At 50.2% G+C, this 26,843-nt stretch overlaps 1 protein-coding gene across 1 annotated transcript in view; it reads left to right on the top strand.

The window, feature by feature from the left end:
• Positions 1-26,843, top strand: part of LOC143389490 (MYND-type zinc finger-containing chromatin reader ZMYND8-like) — a 53,196-nt gene that overhangs the window by 12,040 nt on the left and 14,313 nt on the right. Inside the window, 7 exon segments of the mRNA XM_076842518.1 lie at positions 996-1,477; positions 10,482-10,581; positions 10,583-10,617; positions 17,095-17,247; positions 19,330-19,821; positions 23,784-24,167; positions 26,484-26,677. Coding sequence (XP_076698633.1) covers positions 996-1,477; positions 10,482-10,581; positions 10,583-10,617; positions 17,095-17,247; positions 19,330-19,821; positions 23,784-24,167; positions 26,484-26,677 — 1,840 coding nt within the window.

Here is a 26,843-nt window from a genome sequence, read left to right on the forward strand (position 1 = left end):
AGAAGCCCACAGTTTTGCTTCTTTTGAAAGCATGAGAAGGCAGGGACTCTTGGTCCAGGTCCTGCTCCTGCTGCTCTGCACGGCTCGGAGTAGGAGTCCGGCAGATAGTAGGTGTCCGCTTCTCCCTGGGAGCAGGCGCAGGCATCCATTCCCAGCACCCACTTGGCTTCTCCTTGGTTTATACCTGGATTGAGCTCCTGTCTCTGAAACCCAGAGGAATGCCCTAGAAGACCTTATTCCCACCACTTAGCAGTTATAACCTCTTGAGCTGGGTCATCAAAAGTGCTGCAGGCTGTGTTCTGATGTCCCCGTGTGCCAACACCCATAGTGTCTGTTCAGGTGTGCCAGCCCCCTCCTGCAGCCAGTTTTTTTTTTCTTTTTTCCCCCTTGCTATCAGGGGTCTGTGCAGAGTGTGCTGGGCCGTGGGGTATAGATGCTGGGAAGATGACTGGAGGTTGCAGACCTGAAGGCTTGGAGGGCTTCTTTGCAGTGATTTTCCCTTATGAATTATCTCACATTCACAAACATGAACCTCCTTCTAGGAATATGGGTTTCTGAAGTTCTAGTCTCTTTTAGAATAGCAAAAAGAAAGCTGTTTGTGTCCGTGTGCAGTTGAGGGAAATCTGGGGAATACCCTTTTTTGTGGTAGATTGGAGGAATGCAGTAACTTTTTTTTTTTTAATTCTCTACCAGCTAAAAACCAAAGGGGATTTATTTATTTATTTAATGGATTAAAATGACTAAGACTGTAGAGCCTTTTACTATCTTTGCTGAGTTATGCTGTTCTGTGTTCTGTCCTTGTGCCAGAACATGCCTGTTAAGTGGATCATTAATTAAACATTGAAACCAAGTCATTTATTTTAAATGAGAACAAGTATTTAGAATCTTGGCAAACATGCTAGGATAATTTGGTTTGTATTCAGGAAAGAAAAAAGAAAAAAAAAAGCCTTGCAAATCACTAAATTTGACTTGAACTTTCTCTTTTGCCCTCCCAGGGACTGGGTTCCAATAAATAATTGCTACCTCATGCCTAAAGAAATTCCCTTTTCTGTGAAAAAGCCTAAAAGCATCTTCAACAGCACCATGCAGGAGATGGAGGTCTATGTGGAGAACATCCGCAGGAAGTTTGGGGTCTTTAATTACTCTCCCTTCAGGACGCCCTACATGCCTAACAGCCAGTACCAGATACTGCTGGATCCCGCCAACCCCAGCGCCGGCACGGCCAAGACAGACAAGCAGGAGAAGGTCAAGCTCAACTTTGACATGACGGCCTCGCCCAAGATCCTCATGAGCAAGCCCCTGCTGGGTGGGGACGCAGGCCACCGCATCTCGCTGTGGGACATGCCTTGCTCTCCCATGAGCACCAACTCCTTGGTGCACACGGGCTCCGACATGGAGCAGGAAGCCCACAAAAAGGCCACCTCCAGCCACTTCAGCGCCAGCGAGGAGTCCATGGACTTCCTGGACAAGAGCACCAGTCAGACCCGGGCAGGGGACCCGAGGCCACCTAGGCGAGGGGGAGGGTTCCCGTGGGTGAGGGGCTGGCCGCGAAATAAGGGCCTTGAATGCAGAACCGAGGCCCAGACCAGAGGCGGGGCTGGACAGGCTCCTAGCAGCGGTCACAGGATTGGGGGGAATAGGGTTCCGGTGGGCGGAGCCTCAGGGCGGAGCCTGGGGCCGCTAAGGCTTCACCAGAACGGATGGGTGGGGTCAGCGGGGTTTGGCCCTATCGGGTCAGGGTCACGCCCCTGTGGTGCTGTGCTGGAACTGGAGCCTAGAAGGAGCTGGGGAGGACAAGCGCCGGGGAAGACACACACTGGGACCAGGTTTCTCCTACCAGCTGGTCCCCTCTGGGAGTCCTGATACCAGGCTTCCTGCCTGATGGCCCAACGTTGCTGTAGGTGGCTGTAGTTCTGTTCACCGAAGGCTCCCTGCCCCCTTGGGCGCTAGCACCAGAACCCGCAGCCTCCTCGGGAACTGCAGGGTTATGCTTCCCTGCCTGCAAATTTTCAATGAGTGATTAGATGAGATCCTTGCTCTGTGGGACCTACAAATGAGATTAGTGTTTCCAAAAGGCTCACTAGAATTCATTCCTACACCTGGGTGGAGGTGGCCAGAAATCCATTTAGAGTTCACTTCTACTGTCACTTCTAATGTCACTGCCTCTTGGACTAATCAGCAAACTCCCCATAACTCTGTTCTTCTCTAAGGATTTTATTTTATTAAAATAATTCACTTTTCAGTACATTCACATTCAGTGCTCAACTATCACAGAAACACATAAGGTAAAAAGTCCTTGTGGGGCTGGGGTCGTGGCTTGGTGTAGAGTGCTTGCCTAGCACATGAGAGGTATTTGGTTCGATCCTCAGCACCACATTCAAAAAATAAATAAATTTGATATGAAAATGCCATTGCAGGTCTCCCTGGAGTTGTCCTGCTCCTTCAGGGTCACCTGTCTCACAGTTACATTGCTTGTTAGGGACGTGTGGGGGGCATGTGGAACATTTGGGCAGGGTGCTTATGGTCTCAGTGCCTCGGTTTCCCCTCTGTAACGTGAGGATCTTAACGGTGTGCCTGGGAGGTTCTTGTAACTAAGAGGAGTTGGGGTGTACTTAGGACAGTGCCCCAGACAGCCCACGCTGCGCAATTGCAGGCTGCTGCTTCTCCTGGTGCTGCTGTCCACGTGGATCAGGGAACTGATGCCAGCAGGGATGGCCACTGGCTGAGAGGGAGAAAAGTAATGGTGGCTTGAAAGAATTCTTTCTTCCCCAAAAGAATTTGGTCATGTGTGAAATATTCTATGAACGTCATTGCCTTCATGAGGAAGTGGTTTTGCTACTTTTCTTGAATTGCGGTATTCTCTTTTTTTTGTTGCTCTGCCTTTGAGATATGGGCACAGAGAACCTTCTGAACCCAGCATGATGGTTCCTGGTTAGCCAGCTGTTGAGAATGGTGGAGACGGGGACACCCAGGGCATGTGCCTCATCTCAGGGACTTCACCCATGGCCACCTTGGGGCTTTCAGATCTTGATATTCTTCCAGAGAAATGGAAAATGTGGATTTTTAAGTAAAATCTCCAGGTATTAAATGTCAGGCTGAGATGTCTTGGGGTGTTTTGTGGGGTAGCACATGTGCAGTTGGAGCAGCAGCTTTAGACTTGGAACTCAAGTGCTCACCTTCAGTCAATGCCCCACCTTCCCACTTGCACCATAAAATAATATTCACTTCAGAATTTTTTTATCATAATAAGCAATGGGAGACTAGAGTCCAGCAATAGTACTTACTAGCATATGATGACTATGGAACCATTAAAGATAAGAAAGTCCTGAAGGATCAGCCATTCGCTCTTCAGGAGACTGCTAATGACCCTAAAGGTAAAATAATGATGGGGACTTGGTGGCTGTGCACTCAGAGGTGCACTGATTCTGGTGCGTTGTCCATGGATGGCCGCAGGGAGGCAGAGCTTTGGTGCTGGGTGGCTGCAGGGTCTTTGTTATAACAGACTGCAGCTCTGCCATGTACCCTGGGGTCTCTCATACTCGCAGTGCAGCTGTAGGGTGTTGTCCCTGGAGCCACATAGCTTGTGTGGACAGTGTCAGAATGTCTTTCCTTTTGTCCCCTTGTTTCTTACCAAAGGTCCTTAAAAATCATACTTTAATTCCATGCATGGTTCTGTGGAAGCGAACTTCACAGAACATGCATGGTCTGGATCCCCCAGACCCTCGGCCTGTTAGTTTTTATAGAGAGCTTGAGAAGGTGGGATTTCAGTTTTGGTGGCTATGCTTCGAGTCCTCGTCACTTTCTGTGGAGCTTTGTTCCATTGTTGGGTGTTGGATCTGCAACTCAGCTTTGGCCTATGCAAAGTGAAATGTGTAAGGCCCTGTTTTTAAATGGCTTTTTTTTCCCTCAATGCCATGAAGTTCACTGATGTTAATACAGAAGTTGCTACAATAAAATAAAAAATGCTGGTGTGTAAACTGCTACTAATTCTCCTGGGCCACATGTCAAGAAAATACAGTTTGTACTATTAGAACACATCTAATGTGTTAAATTTAGCCTCTCTCTTCCTTCTGGAGTGGCAAAGGAGAGGGATAAATGGCCTTAGACTTTGTGACAGAATTCCTCATCATTTGGGTTTTTAAGTGAGAGCCAGTAGATTCCCTTTAAACTACAGAGCTTCTTTCCTAAATTATAACTCTCTTTCTCAATATGTGCTCAGGAGTTGGCTAATCCTGAGCCCAATAGTGTAGGAAACAGGGATGACACTTATAATGTTTTTTTTTTGTTTGTTTGTTTGTTTTTTGGTGGCACTGGGATCGAATGCAGGGCCTTACCCATGCCAGGCAGGAGTTGCACCCCAGAGCAATCCTTGATCTTGCAATCCTCCTGCCTCAGCCTCCAGGGTAGCTGGGATTATAGGCATGCTCCACCCCACCCAGCCAAGAGTCATTTTAATCTTACAAATTGCCCCTGTTTCTATAAGGGGTCAAATAGTAGTTATTTTAGGTCTTAAAGTATATTTTGCAGCTGTAGACATGAGGTGGGCGAGTTCTAATAAAACTTTGTTGGTGGACACTAGAGTTTGAATTTTGTGTGACTTGCATGCTTTATATGAACTTTTAATTCCATCTTTCCTCCCAGCCACATAAAAATGTCAAATCCTTGTAGTTTGCAGGACACATGGAACAGGTGGCATGTGAGATTCGGCCCGTGGCCCAACTTTGACAACCACTTCTATAGACTTGAGAGAGTTAGGGGCAACTCTCATGGGTGCCATCGAGGGCCCTGTAGAGAGCAGGGGAAGCACAGATCCTGCTTCCTCCCATGGCAGCCTGATGCCCTCTGCTGTCCCAGTGACAGGATCTTTTGTTTTTAACAGGGAGCAGGAGCTATTAATGGCCCCCACGCAACACAATGGAGACAAAGCTGTGGCTTATCCAAAATCCTGTTTTAAAGAGAAGACCTGTCATGTCATAGGATAGGAAAACCATATAAGTAGTTTATGACAGTGACAAAATACGCAAGTCACAACACAAAACCACAAATTGGAATAAGTTATTCTATAAAATTTCTAAGAGACTTTGGAAATCTCCCTTTTGTTTGGAGGATTAGAGGCACAGACATGGGCCTTCCTTCTCCGGGCTGGATTTGCTCTCTGAGAAGTTCTTTGGTCAGTGGAAAGCCGTTAGCTCAGGGTTTCCTGGAATCCCGCAGGCTTGATGGCCAAAGTGGTTCTCATTCTCAGTGGTTTTTCTGGTTCCTCATTTCTGTAGGCCTCCTGGCCATAATTGATGCCTTCACCAATATTGGCTTTCAGGATCCCCGTGCAAGACATTAAAATGTATTAGGGGAGCACCCTGGGGCCTGCTCTCGCCCCTGTTGGGGCTAATGGTCCTTCGGTGTCATAGCTCCAATGTGGGGTACCAGTCATGGAGCAGGGAATGCAGTTCTATGTTCTTCATCTCATGGTGACATCAATACTTCTTTGTTGTAAGATAATTGTTAATTACAAGAACTAAAGTCACTAATGATCCCACCTCCCATAGTCAGCCCTCCGATGTTATTTTAGGGCCTTTTGGGGGATAGGTTTATAGGTCACACTATTAAACTGAAAACTTCAAATAGTCCCCCAAGGACCAGGCTGCTATGGAAATGCATAGGTCAGACATGGTGGAGACTGTGGTGAGAAAAGCAGCAAGACACAGCTGTCCCGACCTGTCACACACGTCTGCCTGTGTGCACATTTGGGTAACACTGCCACACATGCTCATTCTTCTGATAACTGGATGCATTTCTAATGTCTGTGTTTTGTTTGTTTGTTTGTTTGTTTGTTTTATCATAAAGGTGATGCTTATAGCTAACTAATGGATCTTGATTGACCTGTAGCTCTCAAAATGTGGAGCGAGCTACTGGGGCCTTGTCTTGCAGCTGGTTCTGGCTAAGGGAGCTAAGCAGGCTTCGTATTGCCAGATTGGTGATATTTCAACATATCTGCAAATGGTTTTTCAATTGCAAACTACCCCAATTTTTACCCACTGTTTCAAATTCTCTAAAAATCTCTCTATCCTGAATCAAACATTTTTGTGAACTGCTTTAGTTCATGGATCCCCTTGTTTCCATGTCTGGTGTAAATGGTGTAGGATTTTTGTTGTTGTTGTTTTAACTTTGAGCCTCACTTTCTTTCATTATTGAGATGGGATCTTGCTGTGTTGACCAGGCTGGTCTTTGACATCTGAATACAAGGGATCTTCCTGCCTCAGCCTCCCAAGTAGCCGTGACACAGGTACATGCTATTGCACCTGGCATCTTACCCCTCCAGGTGTGTTTCTTTTTTTTTTTTTTAAGAGTTTTTATTTATTTTTTAAAGAAGGAATTTTTTTTGAGAGAGAGAGAGAGAGAGAGAGAGAGAGAGAGAGAGAGAATTTCAATATTTATTTTTTAGTTCTCGGTGGACACAACATCTTTGTGTGTATGTGGTGCTGAGGATTGAACCAGGGCCGCACGCATGCCAGGCGAACACACTACCGCTTGAGCCACATCCCCAGCCCCCAGGTGTGTTTCTGTATTAGTAAATAACCCTTAAAAACAGCACTTGCCCAACACCTCTTAGCTCACCCTAGACCGTCCAGTGTCAGTCTGCTGCTCGGCTCACCTGTCCTGAGGCACCTGAGTACAAAATATTCCGCATACTTTGGAAGAGACCTAAGTGCTTCCTTCAAATTCCTTAAACTTGACATCTTCCTGTGTCATCATGCAGTATGCTGTGTCCTCCCCTCCCCTCCCCTGCCCTCTCCTCCCCTTCCCTTTCCTGGAACCCAGGGCCTTGTGCATACCCGACAAGTGCCCTCCCACGTGGCTGCATCCCTGGCCCTATATCTTTGTGTCAATGATCACCCAGTAGTAGGGCACCATATGAAGAGGGACTCCACTGATGTTTCTATATGAAACTGTCATATTTATTTGTCTTTATTGTGTGTTTGTTGCTTGTCATGACCACCGTAAGAAGAGGAGAAGTGGAGTCCTCATTCTTTGGTGAACATAGTAGGTGCTCAGGACATGTTGGGCTGTGACCTGAGGTTCCGGTAGCCTGGAGGAACTGCTCTCTGACATTCTCATAGCCACAGGGAGCCATAAACTTATGTCACCTTAGATGGGCCAGCAAGGGAGAGCTCTGAGGAGGTGACGTTGGGGGACCAGTGGCCAGTGTGTGGGCAGGTGTGAAGGCTGGAGGTGGGATCTGGCTGCCCTTCCCAGGTGTGGCTGGAGCCCCCTGAGGTCAAGGACTGGACATAATTGATTAATATTTTTGGTGCCACTGTGTTGCTCATGCGGCTTTCTGAGGTCGGGTGTGGAATTCTGCACTCCTGCTGTTGTGGGTGCTCACAGAGCTCTGAGCCGGGGCTGTCAGGGGAAACTCAGTGGTAGAGCACAAAGTCCTGGATCCCATCCCGGCACCAAGAAAGAAAGGTCAAGTTCTGGAGCATTTTGGGTTTTCAGATCAGGGACTTGTGTTGGACATGTGTTTCGTACTGCGTGTGCCCCTGTGCCTGAAACAGAAGGGGAGACAGACACTCCCGGCCTCCAGCACCCTGTGCAGCGTGTATGGAGACAGGACAGCAGGAGTGGAGGTCATGGAGAGGCAGGGTGAAGTAGGGTGCACAGACCCCGGTGAAGAGTCAGGTGGTTGGAGGCCCAAGGGCGCTCAAGGAATTGCATTGGTGGAGGGTGTTAGACTTGAACTAACAAGGGGATGGTCATGGCATTATCTGCTATGAGGAGGTACAGGACATTACACAGGCTGGTGAGGTGGGACAGGGTGCATTTGGAGGTGGCATGGGAGGTCTCTTTCTTAAGGAGATAGAGTTCTGCCCAAATGGGATCTGTGGGTTGCTAGATGACCCTAAAGCTGTGTTCCTTCCCGAGTCTGTGAAGCTTTGCAGTCCTAGACCCCCTGTGGGTGAGTGGGCCCTCTCCTGTCCAGACCTGTCTCCACTGGAAACCAGTGGAGACTACCTCATTCTTGCCACAGCCATGTGGTATGACCGTTTCTTCAATCCTAATATTTAAAGGTTATCAACAAAGGAAGGATCCATAGAGTTAAAAGCTTCCAATTATTATTTTAATGAACATGCATGTATATAACAGTTAAAAAAATTGACTTCATCCTGTGTGTTGCTAAAGCCCACAGCAGAATCTCAGGTAGGACAGTCCTGCTAGAGCCCTGGTTAGCTTCACTCGCCTGCTGTTCACTTGAACTTGACCCCATAAGCAGGGGACTCTCTATGTTGGGTTCTGTGTGCTCAGTGGCTCTTCTGTCCCTCAGGATTAGGTCTCCTTGTCAGTTCCCAAGCAGTTCCTGACTCACTAGTTGATAGGAATTAGAGAAGCTCCAGTCCTCCATCTGCACAGGGAATTCATTATTTGGATCTCTTTAGCTACCACAAATCTTGTCTGCAAGGAGGTACGACATACACGAATAAATTATTTAAAAGTCCATAGTAAAGATTTTATTGGTCATGTTTCCTTAAAATGCCTTGTGTTCATCTTGTTTCTTTGTGTCCCATGGTAATGATGGTGATAGTGGCAGCAACGCCCCCAGTTGAAGGACTGCTCTGTGCCATGGCTGGGCCAGTCTGCCAGTCCACCAGTCCTCGCAGTAGAATGGACCTAATTGAATATTTTTAAAACTTAATTCTCAAGATGATTTCTCCCATTAATTGAGCACTTGCTTAAGCATGAGTGGATGGGCCCATCTAGCCCTCACCCCTGCCCCCACTTCTCGGGAGATGAGGATTTTCATGTGGCATTGGGGGCCAGGTAGTTCTTGGCTGTGTGGTGTCACAGGACATTTAGCCATGTCCTGTGTCTCTCCCTACTAGTTACCAGCAGCAGCCCCACTCCCTTTGTGCTGGCCACCAAAATTGCCCATGCACATTGCCAGTCCTGTCCTGGGGAGGTTGTTGGGGGATAGGGGGTGCATTTGCTTCTGGCTGAGAGTCACGGGTTCAATGATGAAACTGAAGCTTTTGAGGTCAGTGAGGACATAGAAAACAAGTGCCCAAGAGCAAGAAAGGGTCAAGCACTTGGTAGGTTCCAGGTGAGGCTCAGATGATGGACAGTTGCTGGATTCACTCCCCAAAGTGGCCACAGGAGATGTAGCTTTCCTCCTCCCCTTGGATCAAGCTCTGAGCATCCCCCTATGCTGCTGCCAGGTTGGGGGCTGTGTGGCTGCCTGCCCAAGGCCTCACAGCAGGCCAGCAGCTGGGATGGGATTTGAACTGCAATGTCTGCCTTCTGACCCCTGCTTACTCCAGGCCCCCACAGTCTTTCCCACCAAATTATATGAAGATAAAGTTCACAGATGCCGGGCTGAGCTTGGCTGATGGAAACCCAGACTTGGAGCTGGTGTGCAGAGTGAGCCCGTGGGGTCCCTTTTCTGCACATCTGTGTTGGGAAAGCAAGGGGCCCACCCTTGCCCCAGTGGGCAAGCACTTTTGAAGTCCCTGGGGAGTCTCATTCCTGCTCCCTTTGCCATCGGTAGCTGTCTGTCAAGACCAGGTCACCTCAGAGTCGAGGTTTCTTGCCGGTCTGAGAAGAATTGGCCTTTTGTTGTGGGTCATGGCTTTAGACCCAGCTGGTTTAGAGGAGCCCATCAGGCCCAATGGTACAGTCCCAATGTAGTCGAGTAGCCAGGGCCAGCAGGCAGGGTCTGGGGGGCTAGGGTTGGCTCCTTGTTTTATTAAAAGAAGCACTTTGGTTTCTGTCCTCCTTCTCTCTCCCCCAGTGAAGGGAGGCACAGGGGCACAGGTGGGTGGTAGGTAGTTTGAGGTTCAAAGCTGCAGTCTGCAGGACCACCTTCATCTCCCTGTTGAAGTTCCAAACACAGAAGGAGGGGATAATCACCAACAGCTCCCTCCCTCCATCTGGTCCTGAGTGGGGGTTACCTGAAGCCTGGGAACCTCTGGAGCAGTCGCTGCAGATCTTCCTGGGCCTGGCTGCTCCCCGGGCCTGGCTGCTCCCTGGGCCTGGCTGCTCCCTGGGCCTAGCTGCTCCCCGGTAGGTGTGGGCTGTGTGAGCGGCCCCTGTCCCCCCGCCCACGGAGGCCATGCCATTTTCCAGCCTGGCTCCTAATCTCCACATCTGGACCTCGTGGGGGCTGCTGCAGTTCACTGATGTTTATTTTGAGAATTACACCCGTGGATGGGCCAAACCAATTTTGTGGGCAGCTTAGCTGATTTGTCTTAGAGCTTTGTGTTTAATAAAGGACTGGGAGGCCGCCTTCCTTTTGGCTTTAATGGTTTAGCGTCAGGTGTCAGGTGATACTGGAAATCAGCCACCAGCCAGCCCCGCCCTCTCCTTCCAAATGCCTGTGTCCCAGCCAGAATGGTACACTCGCCCATCTGTTCCCCCACCCCACCTGTGCCTGTGAGCACTCCTGTCGGTGTGTAACTCTGACTTCTAACAGTGCCATACCTTTTCAGCCTCACCAGCCTCCATGAAGACGGGACAGGCAGGGAGTCTGTCTGGCAGCCTGAAGCCTTTCTCCCTGCAAGCATCTGCACCCATGATGACGAAAACGGACATCCACCACCAGAAGCCTCCTGAACCTTAACCTGTGTCAGTTGGCATTTCTCGCAAAGTCTTTCTGTGACAACTGTGCAGATAATTAAAAAGGTGCAGTGGGTAAAGGTGAGGTGAATCATACCCCCAGCCCTTCTTAACTTTGTTTTGTTTTGTTTTTGGCATGGCCTCACCTAGTTGCTGAGGCTGGCCTTGAACTTGCAGTCTTGGGGCCTCAGCCCAGGACTGTCACTGGAATAACAGACATGCGACACCACACCCATTTGCAGCTGTTCTTGTCTTGAAGGGCCTTAGGGAAGTGTTCAGAAGCTTGTTTCTCCTTAAGCCTATAAGCCAGATCACTGATATGTGAATACATACATGTAGTGGAAAGAAGTTCCATGAACCAGTATTAACTTTTCTGTGTCCAGTGTACTCTGATACACTGTTCCCATTAATTTTCTGATATCAATTTTCATCCCTTGAATTATTATTTTTTAATCCATTGGGTTTAGGTGGTTATTTAGAAAATACTGTGTTAGGAGAAAAAAAAAAAACCTGTTAGGCCAAAGTTTTACAAACATGCACTAGTAATGCCAAACAGCCAAGTGCGAAGTCGTTTTGAGCCATTCTGTCATGACTCCTTCTTTTGTTGAGCACCTAGTATTGGGTAGTATTGTAGGCCTGGGATCAAGGTTAGCCAGTCAGCTAGAGACCCGGCTCTTTCAAAGCTTCAGGTCCAGAGAGTGTACTCAAGGTAGATGGGCAAGAGGGTTCACGCCTCCATAAACACCTAGGAGGAAGAACCAGCCATGCCAACAGGAGAAATAACATTCTAGGGGAAAGAAGAGGTCCTAGAGGTGGTGGGTGAGGACCCACTCGCTGTGCTGTAGGAGTGGCCAGGAGGCCTAGGTGGTTGCATCCCATGGGCAGGGGCAGAAGGTGAGTCCATTGAGGGCTTGCAGACCCTGAGGTGGAGGGACCTGTGCCCACCTGAGGTGCCAGAAGGACAACTCTCTGTTGATCAGTCATTTTTCTAGTCAGTTGTGTCTCTACCCCACATGTGGCCATGTCTGGGACATTTGCTTGTCCCCAGTGCTGCTGAGTCTCCTGTGGTGCCCAGGACCCTCATGGTGTATAACTTCTGGACCACGTGGTAACTGGGCTGACTCCCTGGCCAACGGCAGAGCTATGGGCCAAGAGCTCCCCTTGGAATCAGTTTAAGATGCTTGTCAGACCCCAGGTGGGGAGGGCAGAGGGCACTTGGTGGCAGGTGCTCTGAGGCCAGCTCTGCGGGAGGTGAGTGCTGGCCATCTAGACTGACAGGCCAGGCTGGGGGCATGCAGTGCCTCTGGAGCTGGGAGACATCAGGTTTGGACAGCACCCTGGGTGCCCAGCAGAGCCCAGCAGCCCAGCTGAAGCCCAGCTATCTGTCCTTGGAGCCTGGGTCTCCTGTGTGCTGGGTTGCCTGTTCCCGCAGCCCAGGTGGAACAGGGCACTCAGGGTGGAGCTTGGGGGTTCAGATTCAGAGTGACTAGAACAAAAGGGAACCCACTTGCTGCCTTGGGAACATTGACTGTTTCCTACGGTTCCCAGAATGTTGGCCTCCTTTCCCACAACCTCCTCCCTCCTGCACACCCGAGCAGCCAGGCTGTGGCTGTGCCATGGCCTGCTCCCCGCATTCCTCTCTGCCAGTCACGTGAGGCCAGAATAGCTCTTTCCCTAAATGGGGTGACCGGCAGGCATCCTGGTGACACTATGGGTCTCTCAGTGTGGCTTGACTCACATATGTGGAAGTGCAGGACCCTTCCTGGGGCGTGTCTGGTGGGTGGGGCAGTGCTGAGGGCTTCCAGCCTTGCCTGGGGCTGAGCATGAGCTTCGGGGGCTTAGTCACGTCTGTCTCTGTGACAGCCTTTGCCAGACAGGAATGAAACAGGGCGCCAGAGACAGAGGAACGGTAACAGTCACAAAACAGAATTCCATTAAAAAAACCCCAAAACAAAAACAAACAGACAAATGGACAGATAGACAGAACACTGGAAAAGGCAAAATCATAGTGATGGAAGCAGCCTGGGGTTGGGGTGGAGGAGGGTTGGACTGCAGACCAGGAGGGAGCACTTGGGGACAAAGTCTTGCCCTGGGGTGTTTGTGCGTCTGTGCCTCTGTTCAGACAGAGCTGGATTTCCTCCAAAATAAATTTTGCTCTCTGTAGATTAAAATGACTTTTAAAAATGAACAAGCAGCACAGCCTTTTAGGTAGTTAAGACAGCCCCATTTTGTGGAAGGGCAAGGGAGGCACAGAGATGCAAAGTCACCTGTGCACAGTCACACAGGATTTGGGTGGGGCTTGGCCTTCCGGCTTCTGCCTGTCTGGAAAGCTGGAGCTGAGAACCCTGTGCTGCAGTGCTGTGAGCCAGGGCTGTGCTAGGCTCAAGGGCCTAGCCCTGGAGTCTACTGTGCTTCTTGGGTAGGTAACCCCAGGGGTCAGGGCTAGGTGAAGATTCTCTCTGGGCAGTGATAACATGGGGGACAAAGGAGGAAGCTCCTGCCCATTGCATCTGTGTTTGGAATTAAAAATCAGAATTCCCCGTATGAGCATGTACCCTCCTAGATTTAAATTCTTGGCTGTTGGAACTGAGTGCAGTGGTGCACACCTGTAATCCCAGAGACTGGGGAGGCCTAGGCAGGAGGATCCCAAGTTTGAGACCAGCTTCAGCAACTTAGCAAGGCCCTAAGCATCTTAATGAGACCCTGGCTCAAAATTTGTAAAAAGGCTGGGGAGACACAACTCAGTGGTAGAGTGTCCCTAGGTCCCCTCCCCATTCCCCCCAGTGCCCCAAATTAAAATAAAAACTGGCTCATCTGCATTAAAAGCAAATTATAAAACTCTACTTGGAGAGCCAAATACATCAACCCAAAATACAAAACCCAGCCCCTGGGCTGGCAGCTGGTTTCATGGCTGGGCCCAGTGAGTCACGGTTCCTGCGCTGCCATGCGGGGGTGAGGGTGGGAGCGGCTCCCTCCCGCCAGCTCACTGCCCTCACTTGCTGTCTCAGGCCTCTGCTCTCCTCCTTCAGACAGAAGCTGAGTCCTGCTGGCTTGTTTCAGGCTCCCTTCTGTGATTTAATCGCAGCGATAAATCACACATCCAGAACCTGAAATCTGCCAAGAACACAGTGCTGTATTCTTGTCTACTTCTAGAGCTCCTGGTGCAGAGGTGAAGGGCCAGCAGGCCAGTGCTCCTAGTGGTGGCCACAGTGAGCTCAGGTGCTCTGTTGAAGGTGCTGATGAAGCAGTGGAGAGCTGTCTGGCTTGGAGCATAGCTGCTGTCATTCTGCTGTCACTGACAGGGGCCACCTTTGTCCCCGTGCAAGGCAGTCCCTTGGAAGCCAGCCATTCCTTAAGAGTGTGGTGTGAGCCAGGCCTGGGCTGCCCAGATGTTCTCCCACTTCCTTACAGTGAATGGGCTGGGAAGCCCTCTGCTGGGCTTTGGTTGAGAGGGACTTCTGCCAGGGTCTCTTTGTCTATTGAACTGTCTCCTTGAAGGAGCCGCCATGTTGTAGCTCCTGGAAGTCCATTCATCATTGTTTGCCAACAGTGTTAAAACAAAGGAGATCTGTTTATCTTTAAGCTATTTATCCAGGCACCTTATTTATTGGCTCCAGGTTGTTGTCCATTTTTTGGTTATTGAAAACAGCTACAGTGAATACTGATTTTTGGCCATGGGGGACAGTGTTCGTAAGGTAAACTCCTAGAGGTGGAGTAGAGGTCGGAGGCCCCATGCAGTTGACATTTTGAGAGAGATTGCCAAGTTAACCTCTAAAACGGTTGTTCTCATTTGTGCTCCCTGCAGAAATGTAAGGTTGTTCGGCTTTCTCTAGCATGGGTATTTTTTTTTTATCCCTGGCTTCCATTTATAGGCTGAGCTGTCTTCATATTAACTGTAAAGTTCAAAATCCTGGAGCACGGTGAATTCTGAAGATGGTCCCAATATAGAAGGGCAGGGGTGGGAGAAGCCCTGATAAGCTACCATGAGCCAGAGGAACAGGGAAGCTGTTTCTTCTCCCTGTGGAGGAGAGAGAGCCCCAAATGCTGCTGATTGCAAACTACTAAAGCTCCCAAGGTTCCAGGGCCTGAGCCCAGCCCCCCCCACTTGGTGATTTCTTTCTTTTTTTTTTTTTGGAATTGGGGATTGACCCCAAGAGCATTCAATCACTGAGCCACATCCCCAGCCCTTTTTTATATTTTATTTAGAGACAGGGCCTCACTGAGTGGCTGAGACTAATTACAGGTGTGTGCCACCATGCCTGGCTGGTGGTTTATTTTTTCTTTCTTTCTTTTTCTTTTTCTTTTTTTTTTTTTTAGTTGCAGACAGACCCATTATCTTTATTTTATTTTATGTTTTAAATTTTTTCTATGTGGTACTGAGGCTTGAACCCAGGGCCTCATATGTGCTGGGCAAGTGCTCTGCTCCTGCGCTTCAGTTGGAGCCCCTGGTAGCTTATTCTTAACAAGAAGGAACATAGTAGCCGTTGATCGAGGCGAGAACCCTTATTTTGTAAAAAGAGGGTGCTTTCCTTTGGTTGTGTTCTTCCTGTGAATATGCAACAGGTGAGTCTTCCTAGAGTAAACTTGAAGGGCTGCATCTATCATAGGCATGCACACACGTGCAACACAGGTCGAGGGCTCAGGTGAGGGCTGTCTCTTGATGAGCCCCATTAGGCGATGCAGCTACCGGAGTGAAGGTTGTGTGGGATTTCTTTACTCACAGAAGTGGTCTTACACCAGGGTCTCAACCCCAGCTGCCCCTAAGAGTCACCTGGGGGGTTTCCCCAGGTCTCCCAGACTGTAAGTCAGGGTTTCTGAGGGCCTGATGGATGCCATATGTCAGCACATGTATATTTTTTATTTGGGGGTTTTTTTCTTCGTATTTGTTTTTAACCCCATTAACATTAAAGCTCCCGAGGCAGAGGCACGGGGTATTTTGCACTCCACGTGAGCCTCGGTTGGCCACGGGGTTGATGCGCTGTGCTGCTGTTTCACTATCAATGCTCTTTGTAAGCTGCAGATCCAGGCAGGTGCAGGTGAGATTCTAGTTCTTCCTTGAGGAAATTTGAATGAACGCTCTTCCCTCGCAGGCTTCCTCCCTCCCTTGAGGGCCTCTCTGAACAGCCTTTCGATGGGCCTGTGAACACACAGTGCACACACACAGGCAGGAACATGTGCACACCTGGACTTTTGAGGGTGCTTTTCTGGAATCCTAGTGGTAGCATCTTTGCTAGCTTTGAGCACTTACTTCCAGAATCTTGCACGTTTTGAGGAAAGAGCCCTTCCCAGTTAACCTGGGTGGGAAGGAAGGTCGTTGGAGGAAGTTTGTTGCTTCTGTTGGGTGAGGGTTTTTGGGGACCTCGCTCCTTTTGGTCACTAAAGGAACTTGTTTTTCCAAGTGCAGTGCTGGAGAATGCCCTCACTGGTTGAAGGTGAAGGGCTTTGGCTCATGCCAAAACAGAAGGAGAAAAGCAAGTGAAAGCTTTGCAAGCTCTGGGATGATCTCCTGGGGCTTCTTTAATAGGCCAGTGAATAGGTTGCCTTGGGTGCGGGGTTAGCAGGGGAGTGAAGGGAAGTCCTGGAGATGAGCCCACAGTGGCTAGGAGCAGGCTCAGAGGTGGCTTCTCCTCTCTGGTGGGTGATCAGACGTCACCTGCTTTCTGACCTGTGTTCTGGGGTTGGCTGGGTTGGGTTGGAGGGGATGCCATAGGATAAGGTCAAGGGAATGACAGGCTCCCCTCCCCTGTGATCTCTCACTGCTTTATGGACCTTTGTGGCCACCATAATTCTCTTCCTCTTACCTTGCTTTGGGATGGGAGAGCAAGTTCATCAACATGGGCTCATTGGCCCATTTGGTCATACAAAGAGCCCTTGGTGGAGTGATGGAGGGGACTTGGGTTAGGGGATGTCATTGCAGAGGGCTTTGCCTGGGAGTCATGATGAGGAACTTCGGTTCTTACCCGAGAGACCTGTTGGTCACAGGTTAGTGTCCAGGAGGAATCTACTTATCTGGCCTCTGCGGAGGCTGTCAGATGAAGGGAGGCACAGCCAGGAAGACCTCCTCTCCCCGGTTTTCCATTTCTAGTTCGATCCCCAGATTGGGTAGACCAGGAATTACCAAGGAAGCCTCTGTGGATGGTAGGCAGCCAGGGTCCCCAGCCCCAGGTGTCTCCAGGGGCCCGAGCCTCATTTGGGTGGAAGCCCCCCTCAGTGGGCTTGGGGAGTTTGGAGCAGGTGTTGGATGCCGGGTGTTCTCTCCCTGCTGATTGTGAGACTGAGCTCCTCTGGCTTTGGATGGTCTCTGGTCCCATAGACTCTTTTCCTGGAACCCTCCAGCTTACACCTGAAAGCTGCCAGTGGGAATCCACCTGCTCTAGGAGCTCGCTGGCCGTCACCCCAGCCTCCCATGTTGCAGGGGGGAGCTCAGTGGTGAGTACCGCTCGGGCCCCGCGCCTGGGCTTAGGGGGGTGCAGTGGTGTCTTCCAGATCATAGCAAAGCCAAGATGGACCTGAAGGTGCTGAGTGAATCCGTGCAGCAGCAGTCCTCCCCGGCGCCCCTCATCTCCCCTAAGCGGCAGATCCGCAGCAGGTTCCAACTGAATCTTGACAAGATCATAGAAAGCTGCAAAGCACAGTTAGGTGTGGCTTGTGTTGGCTTGCTGTTCCTAATAATGTTTCTAATTGTTTGTAACAATGACATCCACCTGGACCGGTGAGGGTCCAGTCCTGGCTGCTCTTAGTGACTGCTCTGACCTTGAATCACCGGTGGAACTAAAATGTATTTCCACTCATGGCAAAGTGTACTGGACCTGCTAGTTAATTATTTAGTTGATCCTTGGTGAAGACAGCCTTGAGGACTCACGATGCTGAGTTCTCCTCTGCCCCTGCCTCACCAGTGTCTCACATCTGTCCTGAGTGGGTCTATAGCAACCTGTCCCTGCAGGTGGGCCAGTCACTTAATCCCTCTTGGGTCCTCCCACACAGTTTTGTAAAGCCCCCCATTTCTGTTTACTGAATGCCTCTGGTACATCCTGCCCTGTGCTCAGCACAGTGCATCCATCATTCTGGGAGATTGCTACTATTCTCAGTCTCATTTTTCAGATGAAGAATCCGAGGCTCAGAGAGGCACATCACTTGTTCAAGATCACACAGCCAGTGACACCAGGAGCAGGATGTAAATTGTCACCATTTTGATTCTGGTACCTAGTACTTACCACATTTCTGCTCCAACTTGTCTTTCTTGGGTCCAGACATTAGCTACACTAGCACAAACCTGAGATCTAAAAACCATACCATGCCTGGGTGTTCTGAATTTCTCCTGTAATTTTGATCAGGCCCTGGTGGAGGCAGGAGTGTTTCCTACAGATCTGCCAACCTCCCGGGTCCTGGGCTCCTCATGGCTCTTGTCCTCTTGTGGGTCTCTCTTGGTGTGTCCAGGTCAAGAGAGATGATTCAAGAGGCTGTTGCTCCTGAGGGAAGAAGTCCAAAGAGTCGATTAGGTTTTCTTTCTGATTTTAATTTTTTGGCATAGTATTGTTTACCTGTGGCCTGGCCACACTCGGGCATTGCCAGAAGCGCAGCGGGGCCGAGCAGTACTTCTGCTGGAAGGGGCTTCTTCCCTGTTTGGAGCACCTGCTGTTTTGTTCCCCCTCCCCCCTCCTTTTTTTTTTTTTTTTGCAGGGCTGGGTATTGAATCCCATCATTGTGCATGCGAGGCGAGTACTGTACCCACTGAACCACATCCCCAGGCCCTGCTCTTACCTTTCAGTGGACATGGGCACATGCAAGTCCATCTTGGCCCCTGTGAGTGGAAGAACAGTGAACAGTCCACTCTGTCCTGGGGCCTGCTGGTTACTGTGTCACCTGAAGAACCTCTGCCCCTCCCCCATGGCTGTTTGGCCACAGGCCTATGTCCCAAAGTAGGCGAGTCCTGTTCTTTGCTGACTCTGCCCAGCATCTTGGTGAGTTGGGCACCAAATCCTAAGTTAGAAAAAGCAAAACACAGACAAAAATGGGTGCTGCCCGCACAGCATTCCCTAGTGAAGGTGCCTGTGGCTGGGTGGGCTTGAGGGCCTTGACTTACTTCTGGAGTCCTGGACAAAGGGTGTGAAGGGCACAGAGGCTTTTTGGAAGAACACGGGAGGAGGCTGGTGATGAGTCCGAGCCTGAGATCCACCTTCTGCTTTTGTCTCCTGGTTGTCTTTGTGTCCTGGGACAGGTGATTCTGTGAGCCTCTATTTATTTTAGTTGCAGATGGACACAGTACGTTTTATTTTATTTATTTATTTTTATGTGGTGCTGAGGATTGAACCCAGGGCCTTGCATGTGTGAGGTGAGTGCTCTACCACTGAGCTGTGACCCCAGCCCTGAGCCTCTATTTTTTAACCTGCAGGTTGGCTGGTTTGAGTGGCTTGTCCCTTTGTCCCTCTATCCTCTCCCTCTCTTACCAGCCATGCGGATTTAGCTTGCTCCTGTTTAATCATATGTAGGGAGGTCCCAGGTCACTTCTGAAGGCTAAGGCCCAAAGCCTCTGCAGACACGGCTCCCTTGTCACTTGTATCCAGCCGCTGCTTCCATTTACTCCCATCTCTCCTGCCAGTGTGATGTGATTTGAGTGTGTTTTTCTCACTCCAGCCTTTGGAATGGGAACATCTGCACTTCCTGGTCCTGATTTTGGTTCGGTGAATGCACCACAGGCTGGGTTTTCTCTTTTGAATTTAGGCATCAATGAAGTCTCAGAGGACGTGTACACGACCGTGGAGCACAGCGACTCAGAGGATTCGAAGATGTCTGACAGTAGCAACAGTGACGACGAGCAGAAGTACAAGAATGAGCTGGAAGACGCAGAGGACAAGGACGGGAGCATGCTGGACAAGGAGACACCCGCTGCCAAAAAAAAGCCCAAGCCTGCCAACCCCGCAGAGGTCCCTGAGGAGCCGAAAAGCGTGTCTCCAGTCCCCGAGAAGGCGGAGTCCGCAGCTGCGAAGGCCAGCCCGGAGCCTGAGAGGGACCCTGCAGAGAGAGAAAAGCCATCCCTGCATCCCGCCAAGGATAAACTGAAGGGCAAAGATGAGACAGATTCCCTGATGGTGCACTTGGGCCTGGACTCGGATTCAGAGACTGAACTTGTCATAGACTTGGGAGACAACCATCCTGGGTGGGAAGGCCAGAAAAATAAGAAGGAACCCAAAGAGCCACTTCCCAAGCAGGACGGTAAGTCCTTGTGTCCATCTGCAGGTTCTCACGGGGCTTGGAACGCCCCTGGTCCTTGTGTTGGCAGAAGCCATGGGGCCCCCAGCACCATGCAGCCAGGAAAGCTTGTACAGCCTTATGTTCCCAAGCTGAGGACAGAACAGGACCAGGGCTTAGGTGTAGGCCCCCTGACCTTGGCCTGCTCAGTGCCCACCATGATTGATTGGGAGCCCAGACAAGGAAGCACTTAGAAAATGGTGGTTGATTTTAGTGAAGTCCTCTTTAGCCTAAGCCACTGATTTTCCAACAGGCTTACTCATGTCCCTGAAGTGTTTCTTGACATGTCGACCTCTGACCAGGCTCAGGTGCCTACAAGCATTCAGTCAAAGGTCCTCCTTAGTCCAGCTTCCTGTCTGTCCCTCATTCTACTTAGGCATTACCAGATACATTTTCTTACGAGAATGTGAAACTGTTTGGTAAGTGGTACCCAAGTGCCCGAGAACCTTTTGAGGACCTAGAAACCGAAGGGGCAGCGTCTGGTGACATGCCACCTGATTTGATGTCCGTCCTGTTCATTTAGCTGACTCGAGCTCAGGGCTGCTCGGCCTGGCACTAGGGACACTTTGCCCTAGAGAGTTCTCTGTCCTTTGCACTGGAGGGTCTCTAGGAGCATCCTGGCCTCTACCATTAGGTGTCTGCAGGACCTTCGTGTACCTGGAGGGCATGACACTTCATAGAGCACCTTTTCTCTGGAGGAAAACCCTGTAGTGGGAGCTTGAGAATGAGTCAGAGGGTATTCTTGCCCTGACAAAGCTGTCAGCACATTTTCCAGCTGGCTTGGCAAATAGGTGGTGGGTGGAGCCCAGCATGCACACAGAAGGTACTGAAGAATTAATTAAGGGTCCCTGGAGAAATGTTGCCTGAGGACAGATTAGAGGTCATAGCCATAAAGCCTTATGTACTTTGTGGGTAACTTAAAGTGTAGCCAGGTTTATTTTTTGACTATGCCTTACTTCTGACAGCTGCTAGCTTCTTATCCAAACCATTGAGTAGGATGTGAGTCTGTGTCCTTTGAATTTCCCCAGTCTGGTGGCTTAAAGCAAGGTCTCAGTGTGTGTGGAGAATCTTGCTGCTGTGAAGTCTCAGTTGTTAGTTGGGAGAGAGGGTATTCTGCCTCTCAGGAAGAGAGAACAGGATGTCTCTGAAGAGTGCAGGAGTGGAGAGGGAAAGGAGACACAGCACAGAGAAGGCAGGCTGACAGTCTCTGGCCATCGCTTAGATTCATAGATGCTTCTGAAAAATACAGTGACGTCATGCTTTGAGTTCTGAGAGACTGCTCTTTATTATTGCAGAGAAAATGGGCAGTAGCATTTGTTCCATGAGGATTGTGGAAGTGTGATTTGGGTGTAGGTGGTACAGGACTCCTGAGGCACATTTATACTGGAACAGGCCTTTTGATTGATTTGTTTAATGTCCCTTCCTTTTCCAGACAGGATTTGCAGCAGATTGACAAGAATGCATAACCATGAAACAGAAAGAAAATAAAGAAGTCAGTGTAAAAGGGAAATAAAGGTAGAATAACTGGGCAACAGTTTTATGCAAAAGTATGTGCTATCAGCATTTAGAGTTGGGCTCTGAGCTTCCTGGCCATGAAAGCAAAAAAGGAAGAGATCCTTAAAAGATCTCACACTCTCCAAGAACTCAAAATTAATCCAGTTATTGAAAAAAAATAGAGATTTTCCTCATGCTGATGTCTCCAGAAAACTTCTCCTGGAGCCCCTGAGTAGATGCTGGATGTTTGAGCAGAAGATTCTAGAACCCAGTTCAGTTAGCAGCTTCTTAGTGATTAGGAAAAAACGAATGATCTTAAATCCAGAGTCTTGTGGTGGTTCGGGTCTCAAAGGCTCAGTCTTGGACTCTGCAGTGGAGCAGGGTCCCCACCAAGTGCCTTCTCTTTTGCTCAGTTGAAGGGGAGGGCTTTTGGGACTGTGCCATAGGAACTCCCACTCACCCTCAGCATGGAGTGCAGCGTGTGGTGGAATAGGTACCTTCAGAGCAGAAACACTCCGATCAGAAGCAAAGGGAGCCCCTAGAGACCCTGCTCCCTGCTGTGCCCAGGAGTCCTGTCACCCTTCCCCACTGGGGTGCTAATGCAGGATGGCAAGTTCTGAAATATGTCAGGGAATTTGATTGGGCAGCTTTCGGGGTGCCAGCCCTTTAAAGGCTTCACCCTTTTGGGATAAATTTTGGGTGATTATATACTCCGGATTTCTAACCAGTGAAATTTCCTTGAGATTCCTCCCCACCAATCATCAGAATACCCTAGAAATTAAAATTTGCCTAAATCATAACGTGGGGAGCTGGAGGCGGGAGTATTTTTGGGCCCCCCACCCATTTTCCTGAAGGAAGAGCCAGCATGACCCTTGCAGAGCAGCTGCCCCACTGCACAGCTGCATGTTTGCTCTTATAAATCAGGAGGGAGTGACCCTTTGGCATTGCCCTTGGCAGGGGCATGCAGGCAACAGTGCCCAGCGATACACACATTTTTTCATTGGCAGAGAGGGAGGCGTTGAATGTGCTTCTGCAGGTGGGAGACCAGCTGGTTCCAGGCCTCTGCCCGGCTCTCAGTAGAGCCCAGATGAATGCCTCCTGTGTAACTCGAAAGGGCAGGGGCTGTGTTCAGTACTTGCAGGTCACCCAGGAAAGATTGGGACCCCTCATTGCAGGAAGAGAACCCCGCCCAGCTCCACTTGGGCTGATGCCCAACAGCAGGCTGAATGCTCCCCTCCAGAGAAGCAGGAGGGCTGCCCCAGGCTGGCCAGGAGTCGGCCAGCTTCTGTCCCTCATCTTTCTTCTCCCGGCCTTCTAAACCCCACAGCATCCTGATCATCCTCCCTTCATCACGCTCTCATGTTTCATTTGAGGAGTTTGATGTCCAGGCAGCACGGAGTCTGAGGTCAGGGGTGGTTGACCTGCACCCGTGTTTGCAGTGTGTTCCCTGATGTCCTCTTGGGGCCAAGTCTGCCTAATCCACGGTTGGGACTTTGGTGGCCATGACCAACCCCCTGTCTGAACGAACCCCCTGCTCTCTCAGTGCTTCTGGCTCTTCTGCTCGGCCACTCCTGCCCCACTGTCTCCTTACCATGGTGGCCCTGTCATGGCCTGGGCTACTCCCTCTGTTCTCGCTCTGCTGGGTGAAGCCCCAGACCCAGCCCCACTCCTCCAGGAAGACCACAGGGTAGCGGGCATCACCTCAGGCCTTTCCATGCACAGTTTTTGTAATTCTCAAGTCCTGCTTGTGTAGTTGGTGACAATATTTTTATTAAGAGAAACTCATTTTAAAAGACGTGAACACGTGTTACACTTGACCACCACACAAAGGGAGAACCTGGACTGTGTGCTGTGGACACAAGATGGCAGGGCGGGCAAACATCCAGAAGTAAAACTCCCAGAATGACTGTGCTGGGGGAAGTTCTGGCTGTGCGTGGCGCAGAGTTCCTTATCGTGTCAGCACCTCCCTGGGACGTTGTCCTGGAGGGAATTGAAGAGACAGAGGGGGCTTTTATTTCTGGGCAGGTGGCTCTGTGCTGCTCAGTGCTTGGCAGAGGAAAGGCCATCTGGTTCTTGGGGTGCGGGTGTTAGAGGATCCCTACCTGAAGGGCTTCCCCTGCCCCTCTGGAGTGAGTCCTTTCTCAGACAAGCACTTGCAGGGATTCTGTCGCCCACTGCTTCGTTCCCTAGTGGGTGGGGGGTCGTGTTCACCTCCTGTCCCCCAGGGTTCTTGGCTTGGGTCTCGATGCCAGCCAGGCTCAGTGGAGGTGAGATGGAAGATGGAGCTGCTGCTCCTGGGTGGGCACCTGGTGCGGACCTCCCTGGGCCCCCTGGCTTTGGTTGGTTTTGCCCAGAACTCACAGGCAGGTCCCTACCAGGAACCAAGTCCAACCTGCTCTGTTTGTCTGTCTGTCTCCACAACCTGGCTGTAGTTGTCAGTAAAGGGCCGCCGTCCATGACTTCGGGCAGCCGGTCTCCCCCTGAGATACCGGTGCCCACCCGCTCCTCCTCCCAAACCCCCATGGCCAGCGTCCCAGCCACCACCAGCACAACGTCCACCATCACAGTCACCATGCCGGCCCCCGCTGTCACAGGAAGCCCGGTGAAAAAGCAGAGACCTCTCTTACCGAAGGAGACTGCCCTGGCCGTGCATCGGGTCATGTGGAACTTATCAAGTAAGTTTCAAGCCTCCTCCCAAAAGTGGCACATGCAGAAGATACAGCGTCAGCAGCAGCAGCACCAGCAGCAGCACAGCCAGCAGCAGCAGCCTCAGTCTTCCCAGGGGACAAGATATCAGACCAGACAGGCTGTGAAAGGTATAGCCCCCTTCTGCTCTGCATAGCGCCCACTCCCATTGCCACATCGATGGAACAAAAACCATTGCCGTTTTATTTTTTCTCTCCCGTTTGTGTTCTGGCCATGTGTCCTGAATGCCTCACACGTTCCATTTGGCGTTATTTTTTTTTAAGTTGGTTTGCAACTCACTTTTTCACTTAAAAAAAATTTTTTAAGGTGATACATGCCTCTCTTCTCCTTAGAAATGGGACAGGATGTTTATATGAGAATTTTGTTGAATGTTGTCCCGTTCACCTTCCATTTAATTGTCCTTCCTTCCTCGGTAGCAACTGTCACCTAAAACTCTTTTCTATGCATGTACACACAAGTATGTACACACACCGACCCACATACACCCACACACAACACCATAAAAGTACCTATTTTCCCCTTTTTTTTCTTTTTTAAGACATAAAAATGGTACCATACTTGCTTTTTTTTTTCACCCATCAGTATGTTTCGAGGTCTGTCTGTGTCCCAGCATATGGCCCTGCCTTATTCTTTTGGACTGCTGTGTAGTATTCCCTAGTTTATGTAAAACATTTCCTTCCCCGTGGGCTTAGGTTACTTCCATTATTTTTTCCTATCATAAGCAGTGCTGCAAAGAATGTTGTACCTTTATATAGTGTTTCCATGGGCACATGAACAAATCCCTTGGCCTTGTTTTGGGAAGAGTACAGTGTAAGAGGTTGACAGCAAAGCTTACTCTAAAAACCATGGATTTGCCACACCCATGAGATATGCCAGTGGCAGGAACTGCTTGCTGAAGTTGCAGAATTGAAACTCCCACCAGAAAGCAGGACGCTCCATCTGCAGCTGAGATCAGGGCACACAGAGGGCTGATCTGCCCAGAGTCAGTTTGCCCAGGTTTGTGAGGCTGGGGTACATTTTGTTCCTTGGGGAACCTCCTCAGGATCCTGGAAGGTGGGGCCCCTGATTGAAAGTCTCCTAGTGAGTGCACCCTGGTGAGCAGGCCTTCTGATTAGCAACAGGATGCAAGGTAAAAAGGTCACCTCAGAGGAGCCCCATGTAACCTTCCAAAGATTGAGTTTGGGAGAGGAAGGAATGGAAAACTGGAGAGGTCAAGTTGGAAAACAGTTGAAGTGACCTAGTGCTTAAAACGTGGTTGGAGCTTGACGCAGTGGTCCACACCTGCAATCCCAGCAGTTCGGAAGGCTGAGGCAAGAGAATTGAGAGTTCTAAGCCAGCCTCAGCAAAGGCAAGGTGCTGAGCAACTCAGTGAGACCCTGTCCCTAAATAAAATAAGTCTGGGGATGTGGTTTAGTGGCTGAGTGTCCCTGAGTTCAGTTGTTGGGACAGATCTAGGTTGCTGGAGATGAGGATGAGTACATCTTGTCTTCCTCCCTGTGAGCAGATGCTCCTTCCCCAGGGGAGGCTTGGTGCTGCCAGAAAGACTCATGGACATTATGGTCCTCAGCTTTCCAATTGTCTCTATCAAAATAAAGTGATGGGCTGGGGATGTGGCTCAAGCAGTAGCACGCTCACCTGGCATGCGTGCGGCCCGGGTTCAATCCTCAGCACCACATACAAACAAAGATGTTGTGTCCACCAATAACTAAAAAATAAATATTAAACTTCTCTCTCTCTCTCCCTCTCTCTCTCTCTCTCTCTCTCTCTCTCTCTCTCTCTCTCTCTCTCTCCCTCACTCTCTCTTAAAAAAAAATAAAGTGACAAGGACCGATGGCATGTTTGCAGCACTAGTTAAGGTGATAAGACACACCTGAATCAGCTGGGCACTCCTGCACCACTAGTTAAGGTGTAATCAGTCATACACTGGTGCGCTAGACAGGGAGTCCAGGTGAACTGACTTCTGCTTTGACCTGTGTGGAGGTTTTGGGCCTGTAGGTAGGTTGAGGGAGCAGGGAGGGTGAAGTGGGGGCTCAGGAGAGTCAGGAAAGTTGGACAATATGGGGGCAGAAGGGCAGGGCCATCCAGGGTGGAGAGGCGCCTCCCCTCCCATGGGGCCGGAAGACAGAGCCCCCTCTTCCATTGCCGTGTTGCAGGTCGGAACCAGCTGCGGTTCCTTGGGCAGCCTGGAGTCTGCTCCGGTCACTCGGGGTATCAGGGCTGCCTCACAACCTTGAGCTCTCAGAGATGGTTCATGTTTCCTCAAGTTTTTCTACTGGGGTTGGGACCTATCCTGGCTCCTTTGGTCACTTTAGAGTAAAAAATCCCACAGGGTGCATCAAGGGCTGGGCTGCACTTGTCCCTACAGCGTTGTGCTGGGACAGCCCTTCCTATGTTTCTGGGGTGACCAGGACCCTTTGTTCTCCTAGCTGTCCAGCAGAAGGAGATCACGCAGAGCCCGTCCACGTCCACCATCACCCTGGTGACCAGCACGCAGACATCCCTCCTGATCAGCAGCTCAGGCTGCACAAGCACCCTTACATCATCAGTCAGCACCTACCTGCCCATTGCCACCGCCTCGGCCAATGTTGTCGCCGCCGACATCGCCAAGTACTCGAGCAAAGTGAGTGGTGGGCGCCTAGTGGGCTGCTGCAGGGGGCCCAGGCAGAGGACCCTGATGCTCCCAGCCCAGATCTGCACTGGTTCTGAAGTCCATTCTCAAAGGGTATTGTAGGGCAGACTCAATCTCATGCCAGGAAGGTTTAGATCCTAAAACCTGCCCATAAAAT

This window comes from Callospermophilus lateralis, unplaced genomic scaffold (genome assembly GCF_048772815.1).
Source record: "Callospermophilus lateralis isolate mCalLat2 unplaced genomic scaffold, mCalLat2.hap1 Scaffold_63, whole genome shotgun sequence".
NCBI classification, from domain to species: domain Eukaryota; kingdom Metazoa; phylum Chordata; class Mammalia; order Rodentia; family Sciuridae; genus Callospermophilus; species Callospermophilus lateralis.